Raw genomic sequence first — 10,845 nt, 5'->3', positions numbered from 1 at the left:
CAATTTTATAAAGTAGAAAAAAGGCAATGTCTTGAGGAGTTTATGGTGGTGGTATCTGGACACCTCTGGGGCACAGGCTCCAAAAGCATTCACAGCATCCTCAGTTCAGGACTCTGCTGAGAGTGGTTTTGCAGCCAAAATGTGGGATGAGCACAAATGTCCATAAGATCCACCATGGCCACAGCTACAGACCCCTATTCTCATTATTCAAGCCATAGAACTAAACAGTTATCACTAGAGATAACTAGAGATAACGCTTTCCTTCAGTGGTTATCTTCCTCCCTAAGCCCAGAGCTCTCCAAGGGGAAATTAAAATTGAGGTTCTGGATATATGGGGTTGAAAAGAAAGTCACTTCCTGTAGTACTTGGTGACTGGAGCTGCCTCCATTGCAAATGTCTACACTTTGCAGGACGGTAACATTTCAAACAGCACTCGGAGAGAGGAGCTAATGGACTACACAGTGGATTTTATCCCCAGATGTATTTACTTCACAAGGCAAAAATTCCCATTGTGCTGGCAGATGTCGTCTTTTCATTTAAACCCACAGACTGTAGATCCCAGACAGCTGGCACTGCCTGCCGGATGTCTCATTCCGGGTAGAACCAAGCCTTTATCACACTGTGGCCCTGAAACTTGCTTCCTGTGCCTCAGAGAAATGAGAGCTATGTTAAAGGTCACTACTTTGCGGGGAGGAGGGAACCTGGAGAAGGCGTGAGCAATGAGTATGTAGTAAGAGTTCAAGGTGAAGAGGATGAGCCAGAAATGAGTGCATAAAACTCCAGTTCTGCCTTTGGGAGACAAGGAGACCAGAACCCGGGCTCTTTCAACTGGCTTCCAACCATCTAACAGGTCAGAGCTTTCTCGTTTTCTTTCAACTATTCCCGGGCATAGGAGTTTTGCAAAAATGGAGTGGAGGGAACAAAATGGTTTTTGTAAGCCTGTAACCACTTGACCTCTCTTTCTGGTCTTCTCCAGGGTCACCCTGTAATCTAATCTGCTCCCCAGTTTTTCTGGTTCCTGGAGAGTGCTTCTTGGTAACCAGATTTAACCATGGCTGGGTGGAGCTGCCTTGTGACAGGTGCAGGAGGGTTTCTGGGTCAGAGGATCGTTCGCTTGTTGGTGGAGGAGAAGGAGCTGCAGGAGATCCGGGCACTGGACAAAGTTTTCAAACCAGAACTGCGGGAGGAATTTTCTAGTAAGTGAATTTGAGTTCGTGGGTGGGTAGCTCCATCTTAACCGCCCCCCCCGCCCCCCGCCTCTGCTGCACAGGTATGAGGAGGGGATCTTGTCCAGCAAATCAAGGAAAGTTGTAGCCAAATCAAGGCTGATCGCCTGTCCAAAGTCATCAGAAAGGAAATCACAGGTTACGGTATAGTATAAGAGATACAGGGCTACAGGAGGCTGGGTCTGACCCTGATCTGGAACTAGAGATCCGGCTGCCTGTAGGCCAGCCACTCTGGCCTCTAGGTCTCTTTTCTTCTCATTTATAAAATCACGTATCTCTCCCTTGTCAACAACTCTTGAATGTTCTGAAGATTGTGGACTTGGCAATGGCTGTGCAACATCTGCAAAGGGCAAGCAAGCGCCATTAACCTGCAGACGCTACCAGTGGGTCCCTGCCCCTCTTGATTGCCCTGGTCTTTCTGTGGCTTCATTTAGCATCTCCAGTGAAGGTGAAATAAAAGGAAGTGAAGGTGAAGCTGAGTGTGTGTGTGTGTGTGTGTGTGAGAGAGAGAGAGAGAGAGAGAGAGAGAGAGAGAGACAGTGTGGGAGGAAGGGAGGTGGAGAGGACACGCAGCGCACAGTGTGGGAGGGAGCCAGAGACAGAGTATGAGGCTCCAGAATGTGGACCCTCATGTGGATTCCCTGTACATCTCTTCTTCCCATTGGTCCCTGCTCATCAGCACCAAAGAGTGGCTGCAGAGTCTGCTCACCGCTCTGCTGTTTGCCCAGGCTGCTGCCCTTGGCGCAAATGCAGAAGTTAGATTTATAAAACCTGTATCACCCCCCAAATCCTCAAAACAGCCCTGTGAAGAAGGTAGGAACAGGGTCTCATTCCCCTCCACCCCCACCAACAGGATGTTGAGGAAATTGAGGTACACGAAGCTAAAGCGACTTGCTGAGGCCCTCTGAGTAACGGGCCGCGGGGCTCAGAGTAGAGCCTCATCACAGACGCCCCAGTCATATGGATCCAGGGTTGCCTCTCGGCATAGTGAGTCTTCAGTCTCTCCCATTTCCCCACTGTGCACCCCCAAAGCAACTCTGTCCCCCTCCCCAGCCCCTGCAGACTGGGTGTCAACACGCAGGCCCTGGGTGCCCAGAAGAACCCACCTCCCTACATGGAGCCCCCACCCCCACCCGCCCTCCAGGACTGTGCCCATCACTCTTCTCCTCCTCTTTCCTGTGCTCTGAACATCTCAGATGTCCTATTTCCTCTACCCTTTGCTTCAACGGTGCCTCTGATGAACACATATGAACATACGTGATCAGCATCAACTGTCTGCAATCCCTATGTCTCAGTAATACTTACAGTCTGACAGCTGATGCCCAGAAAAGGCAATGTTCAACCTAGAAGAAGGGTTCCCCAGTGTGACCAGTCAGGTGGTGTCCGGGACGGGCAGGGGCCTCTGTCCAGATCACAATGGAGAATCCTCACAGTGGTCTTTCTGTGCCAGGCACTTCGCTAAGTGTTCTATGTGTGCCAGCTCATTTGCTCCTTGTAACATCTCTAGGGGATAGGTTAATATTGTTCTCTTTTTAAAGACGAGAAAGCAGGCACAGAAAGGTGTCTTAGTCTGTCAAGGCTGCTACAACAATATACCACAGGCTGGGCGGCTTAAACCCATCAGAAATTTTATTTCTCACAGTTCTGGGGACAGAAATCCAAGAGCAAAGCAGAGTCATGGTCTGGTGAGAACTCTCTTTCTGGTTCAGAGCCTGTGTCTTCTTGCTGTGCCCTCCTCACAGGGTACAAGGGGAGAGGGCTTTCTCTGGGATCTCTTTTATAAGAATATTGATCCCCTTCATGGGGGTCAAACCGTCACGACCTGATCACCTTCCAAAGGCCCCATCTTCTAACAGCATCACATTGGCATTAGGATTTCCACACATGAATTTGGGGGGACACAAACACTCATATCATAGCAAAGGCTAACTTGTTCAAGGTCCCCCAGCTGAAAAATGGCAACGCTGGAATTGAACCCAGAAGGTCTAACTGCAGCGGCTGTGCTCTTAGCCACTAATTTGTCTAGTAGTTTCTCTTTGGGCCTCCCTACAACGCAGCCCACACCACATAAGCAAGGGTATATTCGGGCTACGCAGAATCCTTGCGGAGTCCACAGAGCCGCGGGGAGGGAGAGAGCTATGCCTCCACCACCAAGACATCCGCAGCGCCCTCTGCTGGTCTCTCTGCACCCCTGCAAACTAGTACGTTGAGCTGAGCCTGTCTGCTCGAAGTCTGCAGTGGAGACAGAAGAAGGGAGGGGGCGGGGCGCCTGGATGGCACAGTCGTTAAGCGTCTGCCTTTGGCTCAGAGCGTGATCCCGGTGTTCTGGGGTCGAGCCCCCGCATCAGGCTCCTACGCTGGTAGCCTGCTTCTCCCACTCCCCCTGCTTGAGTTCTCTCTCTCGCTCGCTGGCTGTCTCTCTCTCTCTGCCAAATAAATAAATAAAAATCTTAAAAAAAAAAAAAGAAGAAGAAGAAGAAGGGAGGGGGAAAGGCAGAGGTGGAGACACAATCAGAGAAAATCCTACTGATTCCCATCAGCATTTCCCCGGCCTCTCTTCTTGGAGCTGCCCAACAGTGGGAACTTGCCCAGGGCAGAGCAGACTTGGCAGAGGCTTAGGGAGAGCAGGTGGTTCTTCCAAGTTGCAACCCAGGAAGGAAATTTCCCTGCTCTGCATTTTTCACTCTGAATTTCTCTGTCACTGTTCTCTGGCCTCCATTGTCGATTTCAGTTACATTGTCTTATCCTTTAAATACATACATACATACATAGACTTATCCTTAATCTGCCTCAGAAAAAAAAAAGTGCTAGTCCTGCATTTGGGTGACAGAGGAAAGAGACCAAAGCTTGAAGGCAGGGGGGGCAGGCTTGAGTCTTCACAGGAAGTGTGACTTAGCCCTGCCCCTTAACCTGTCTCTGGCTCAGTTTCCTTGCCTGTATAGTGGAGATCAGAATACCTATGTCATGAGATAGCTGTGAAAGAAATATCAGAACACTTGTGAAAATTGTGTGCAAAGCAGAAAGCACAAAATAAGTGTACAGTATTTATCCAAACTATATGTAGCACCATGTTTCGTTCACGGCCTAGTTTGAGGTGATGATGTTACTGGCAGTGCCCCTTCCGGTGGATTTCAGAGGAGCTGAAGATGCTGAGGTTGAATCCACTGCCCTTGGCTAGATGGCCAGAATGTTAGTCCCTTGGTGGCTGACTCAGTTTCAGCACTGATATCTGCTTTAGATGATATCTAATAAGGTTTTTTATTTTTCAGTTAAACCTCTCATTTGGGCCCATCCTAAATTCTCTGTTACTGGCTCCACTATCCTTCTGGTCACCTGAGCAGGAAATACTCGGGCTGACATGGACTCTTCCTCTTCCTCTCGGCCTTTCTCCAGTAAGAACCAGGACCTGTCTGGATAAGGTCTGAAAAGTTGAGCCTGTGTATCTCTCCCCTTCCCTGTTCCTGCTGTGGGAGCCCTGGTTCTGTCCTCCTCCTCTGAACTTTGCTGCAGACATTCTCTTGATTGCTCTCTCAATTACTCTCTCAATGGCTTTGCTCTCTCTCAGATGCACCACACGATCCATTTTATATACTGCAGCCAGGGTTGGCCGCACCTACACCACAACTCTGTTTATGTTTCTGTCCTCGTTCCAAATCCATGCGTGATTCCTCATTCCCTACAGAATTAAATTCAAATTCTTTCCTGGTATATCCACTCTCCATAATCACCCTACTCTCCTTAATGAATTTTATGAACTTCCCATGAATCTCTTTAACAGCTTTCATCCCAGGCATACTTGACTCCTCACTGCACAAATTCTTTCTTTCTTTTCTTTTTTTTTAAGAATAAAATGGGGTGGAAACAGATGTTTGCTCTTTCCCAATAAATGCTACACATTGTGACTTCTGTGCCTTTGTTTACTTGTTCTTTCCATGGATATTTCTCCCATCCCCACTGTCCCCCTGGGTAAATGCCACCTTTTATCAGGAAACTTCCAGATCCAGAAAGCCTTCCAATGACCTGACTCATGTTCACACAGAGCTCCAGAGCAAGACCAAGGTGATCATGGTGGAAGGAGACATTCTGGATGAGCAGTGCCTGAAGAGAGCCTGCCAGGGCATCTCAGTTGTCATTCACACCGCCTCTGTCATTGACGTCATGAATATCCTTCACCGAGAGACCATGATGAATGTCAATCTGAAGGGTATTGTATCCCAGGGAGGATATGGAGTGAGGTGGGCGAATGAGGCTCAGAAAACAGAACAGGAAGGGAGGAGAGGCCCCCATCACTGAACACCCGCTGAGCTTGCTCCAGCTGCTTTTTCTTATCACTACTGAGAGATTCAAGGCTGTTCTGCTCACTTTTTTAGATGAGGAAACTAGGGCTGAGCAAAGTTAAGTAACTTGTCCAAGTCCCCCTGAGTAGGAAAGCTAGAATTTAAACCCACACCTGTGTATCTCCAAACATCACAAAAGCTCTTTTTACTGCAGCTCCAATCAAGCATCAACTCCTATCCAACCTTAAACTCTTGTGATCCAACTACCCTCTGCTTCCCCTAGGCTAGGACCAGACCTTACAAGTGCCTCCCTGATCATCATTTTAGCCCTTCTTGTGCACCTCTAAGTGGATGGTCTCACAGTAACGCTGAGAACTAAGAGCTCTGTGATAGGAAGGGCCCCCATGACCATTACGAGTGAAGGGCCACAGCTCCAGGCCAGTTCCTTCAGGCAGGATTCCTGTGTGGGGTCATCCAGCATCATGAGAACATCTAGCACCTTCCTGCTCACCCCCAAAGAAGGATTTCTCTCAAGAGACCTGCAAAGCTAGTTCACCACAGTCTAGCAGGACAGAATTACCCAGGACTGGCCTTCCCATGATACCTTCTTTTTTTTTTTTTTTTAAAGATTTTATTTATTTATTTGATAGAGATAGAGACAGCCAGCGAGAGAGGGAACACAAGCAGGGGGAGTGGGAGAGGAAGAAGCAGGCCCATAGCGGAGGAGCCTGATGTGGGGCTCGATCCCAGAACGCCGGGATCACGCCCTGAGCCGAAGGCAGACGCTTAACCGCTGTGCCACCCAGGCGCCCCCCCATGATACCTTCTTAATGATAATAGCTTCCTCTTATCCATAACAGCACTTCTTCCACTCACTGCTGGGTCTGCTATTAAAGGGTCATTTCTAGCTAGGTGCCCAAATACACCCTCCTTAGAGCCTCATCCCTCAAATGCCTGGTGGCTCTTTCTGGATTACGGCTTTCCAACCTACTTTAAAACTAGACACATTTGTTTAAGGGATTGGTTTAAATCCCTTATTAGCTTCACATGCAAAGTCATCCTTCTGGGCCCTGGAGGCCAGTCTCTCTACCACCACAGGACCCCAACCCCCAATCCCATCCGGTTTTCATGCCCTGCTCTACAAAGTTAGTCGTTACGCAGAGGCTCCTTTCCTAAAGCAATAATTGCTTTAGGGTCTCCAGCCTAAAGTAGCACAATCTCAAAAAAGACCCTTTCTAGTTTCTACTTAGCCATACCCTCACCACTCCCACACTGCAAACAGGGTGCCAGGTTAACCAAATTTTCCTTCTTGGCCTCCTCTGCTAATTCCTGCTCTCCAGGACTCCCAACAACAGGGGATTTGAAATCCCTGGTAAGTGGTAGAGATATCAGTTAATTAAAGCTAATGTCATTTCCAGATTTAGAAGATACTTCAAATAATGGTCATTTCCCCCTCTGCAGGTCAATTAGCCCCAAATTTTCTCAGCCTCTGGATTTGATTTTTTTTAAATGAGCCTGTCTCTCCTGAAAATCAAATTGCACAAAGACCTTAAGAAGGATTTTTTTAATACCAGAAAAAAATGAGAACTAAAAGCGATGCTTTGACGGGGGTATTCTTTCTTATGGGGAAGGCGCTCTGCGTTACCTCCCCCAACTGAAGGGATTCTGCAAGATCCTCCCGCCATAGGTATAAACCACCAGAGGGCACACTCCCCCTTCCAGTTCTCCACCAAGCTCAACACAGAAGGCCAGTGGACAGGCTCCAGAATACTAAGTAAAAGGAAGGTTTATCACCCCAGTTTTCAGATCTGGGTAAAAGAAGTCACAGTCAGAATTAGGAGTGGCCTTTAAAGGGAACACTCAATCAGGACTAGGTAAAATTCTACTCCATATGCTGAGACTATGGCCTCCTAATTATTCTTTATTTAAAATAATAAACAATAAAATAATAAACTGTTTTTAACGAGGTGGTAGGGATAAGTGATAATTTTCTAAGGTCTTCACTCAGCAAAATATAACATGGCAACCCTCTGTCGTTTTCCAAAATTCAATGTACACACACAGGTCCAGGGAATCCAAAAAGCCTAGAAATTCTTGCTCTCCAGAACACAAATGTTGGTTTCTTCTCATTGTTGCATTTTTCCTATGGCTATAGCATGCTCAGATCTTAGCCGGAGACACAGAGCAATGCACTCCTGATCTGCAGTAACCACCTCACAGGGGGCAGGGGCTGGACATGGTCTGTGGGCATGGTTGGCCCTTTGGGTTATTTGTTGACACTGACGGTGTACTCCCCACGGGCAGGTACCCAGCTCCTGTTGGAAGCCTGTGCCCAGGCTAGTGTGCCGATCTTCATCTATACCAGCACCATAGAGGTGGCTGGGCCCAACTCCTACAGGGAGATCATCCAGAATGGCCACGAAGAAGAGCATCTTGAATCGACATGGTCTACTCCTTACCCCCACAGCAAAAAGCTTGCAGAGAAGGCGGTGTTAGCTGCTAATGGGTGGGCTCTTAAAAACGGTGGCACCTTGCACACTTGTGCCTTAAGGCCCATGTATATTTATGGGGAAGGAAGCATATTCCTTTATAACTTTATATACGAGGCCCTGAGGAACAATCACATCCTGACGCATAATGGCAAGTTCTCCGTAGTCAACCCCGTCTATGTTGGCAATGTAGCCTGGGCTCACATTCTGGCCTTGAGGGCCCTACGGGATGCCAAGAAGGCCCCAAGTGTCCGAGGACAGTTCTATTATATCTCAGATGACACACCTCACCAAAGCTATGATGACCTCAATTACACTTTGAGCAAGGAATGGGGCTTCTCCCTTGATTCCAGAAGGAGTCTTCCTTTGTTTCTGACGTACTGGCTTGCCTTCCTGCTGGAAATAGTAAGCTTCCTGCTCAGTCCAATTTACACATATCAACCCTCCTTCAACCGCCACACGGTGACATTGTTGAATAGTGTATTTACCTTCTCCTATAAGAAAGCTCAGCGGGATCTGGGGTATAAGCCACTCTTCAGCTGGGAGGAAGCCAAGCAGAAAACCACAGAGTGGATTGGCTCCCTGGTGAAACAGCACAAAGAGACCCTAAAAACAAAGACTCACTGATCTGGGGGTGACAAGGATGTAGATGCAGATGTTGTTGGGAGACGTCTTTCAAGCTGTCCCCCTCTGGCTTCCTACAGAAAGAAACAAGGCCACAAGCCCAGGTCCTACTGTCTCCCTTTTATAAGATGGCTGCCTTACTATTTTCCTCCTACCACCGGAAACCTTCCCAGTCCCTGGCCCAGTCGAAAGTTTTCTGTCCTGCCCACACTCCAGGGGACATACAAGGAGACTTGCTGTAGCTGCTAGGATGAAAACCTCCAATGCCGGCTCTGAGCTATCCAAGCCTCTTTCATGTGGAGTTCTGCCTCTTATTTCCATTTCCTTTGTTACGTGCAAAGCATTTCTTATGTTTTACAAATTCTTATTCCTACACACAGCTCAGTGAAAAGAGTAATAAATGTTTTAATGCCTAATCTGGAGGACGCTGTGGTGGACGTGAATACATACCTTCCTCCTTCCCCCGCCATTTCTAGGGATCATTATCTCCTATTTAGAAAAGCAGCATGGAACGGAGGTAGGCAGAAGTGTGTGTGGAGGAGGGGGGAATTAAGATCGACTAAGCACCTGCTATGTTTCAGGCAAATATCACTTTATTTAACCCTCTTCAGAAGTCTGGGAGGTAGGGATTATTACTGCCTTTTATTGATAAGGAAACTTGATCATCGGATACCACTCACTAACTGCTAAGTGACCGGGACATTTAGCCCAGATAGACTGACTTGAAAGCCCCTATCTGTCCACTGAATCTTGCAGCCTGAACTGCCTAAATTTACAGCACCAGTGAGGGTGGGGTGGAGGAGTTTGTCAGCAGTGCAACAGAGCACGGCACATTGGGAAAGGCCGGCTCCTTTGGGTCACCTCCTTCTTGCCCAGCCCTGTGCAGGAGGCTCCCAAGGACCCAGGAGAACCCCTGAGGGGCAGCTGGGAGGGTCTGCAAGCCCTTGCCAGGTGGCCTGGGGGCAGGGGAAGGAGAAGCAGAGACACAACCAGCCTCTACCGCCAATGTCAGTGTCCTTGAAGACCCCTAGGACCCACAGGGGCCACCCTGGCAATTCAAAGCCAGTATCTAACCTTTCAAATCTCATCATGAAACCACAGCACAGGTTCCCAGGAAAGTGAAGGGAACAGGTATGAACTCCTCTAAAACTTTGTTTCCTACCCAAGACAAGAGGCAGAGAGGTCTATTGCCCCCCCCCCGCCGAAGAATCAACTCCTCCCTACTTTTTCTCCTCTCCCCATCTCTCTCTTATCTTACACTGTCTACTGGGATGAAGATTTATCCCTCTACCTCCTTAGCCTCTGTTCTTTCCCTCCATCTTCCCCTTCATCACTGGCCTGTGCATCCATCATCCTTCTTTGTCGCCCTCGGCAGAGGAGGCCAACCAAGGCAGGTTTGGGGACTTGAATGATGACTTAGTTATCAACTGAAAAGAGGACCAACAGTCCAAAGAAACACTGTCAGGGCCAGCAAAGACTGCATGGCCTGAAGCAGGTGAGGAGGTGGCTGTCGGGCTCAGAGTGTGGGGGTGAGAGCTGCCTGTCTCCAGATGGGGCTTTTGCCTGTCTTTATGAACCAGAGCCACGGAAGAGTCACACCCAACATCCAGATGGCTTCTTTCTTATCCAGGGAATGTATGGATTATGAATTCAGCTGAATTTGATTACCCCAAAGGAAACAGTTTGTGCTTTCATTCTAAGGAGAAAGGGAAAAAAATAGAATATTCTATCAGGGACAAAGTTTTCTTATCACCTTCAAAACCCCAAGGGCCAGAGGATCAGCAGAGGGCATCGGAGCAGAGTGGCCCCATACTGTGGGGGTAGGTAAGAATGAAACGCTCCCTCCTGCTTCCCTCCAGGGCACAGAACGCAAGAGGCAGCCCCTGTCCAGCTCCTGCGTAGTGCACACACGTTTACCCGTCCTTTACCCGTCCATGTCAGGAGCTAGGGAAGGGAAGAAGGGTGGCAGGATCTGGGACAAGGGCCCCTCAGCTGAGTTTTTAGCCTAGTGAGATTCCATATCTATGAACCCACTAGGGCATTCTCACAGGGAAGGGAAGGAGCATGCGGTGGCCAGAGGGCAAGTGTAAGCAGAGACAGGGGAGAGGGGATGTGACCAGCTGGTGGTCTAGCTGAATAAGCATAAAGGCCTGGAAATGTTTGGGGCCAAGAAGTTGGCCCTTCTTACTTACACTGGGCACAGAACTGAGGGCTCCCAGCCTTTAGAGC

At 48.6% G+C, this 10,845-nt stretch overlaps 1 protein-coding gene across 1 annotated transcript; it reads left to right on the top strand.

Moving 5' to 3' along the window:
• Positions 1-451: 451 nt before the first annotated feature.
• On the top strand, positions 452-9,032 carry LOC113244362 (3 beta-hydroxysteroid dehydrogenase/Delta 5-->4-isomerase). The gene is made up of 4 exons (XM_057310250.1): positions 452-850; positions 977-1,196; positions 5,266-5,430; positions 7,808-9,032. Exons 2-4 carry the CDS (start codon positions 1,052-1,054, stop codon positions 8,617-8,619), a joined length of 1,122 nt encoding a protein of 373 aa, XP_057166233.1. The 5' UTR covers positions 452-850; positions 977-1,051; the 3' UTR covers positions 8,620-9,032.
• Positions 9,033-10,845: the final 1,813 nt, after the last annotated feature.

This window comes from Ursus arctos, unplaced genomic scaffold (genome assembly GCF_023065955.2).
Source record: "Ursus arctos isolate Adak ecotype North America unplaced genomic scaffold, UrsArc2.0 scaffold_12, whole genome shotgun sequence".
Classification (NCBI taxonomy): domain Eukaryota; kingdom Metazoa; phylum Chordata; class Mammalia; order Carnivora; family Ursidae; genus Ursus; species Ursus arctos.
Note: the sequence above shows the minus strand (reverse complement) of the source record. Positions and strands in the feature narration are given on the sequence as shown.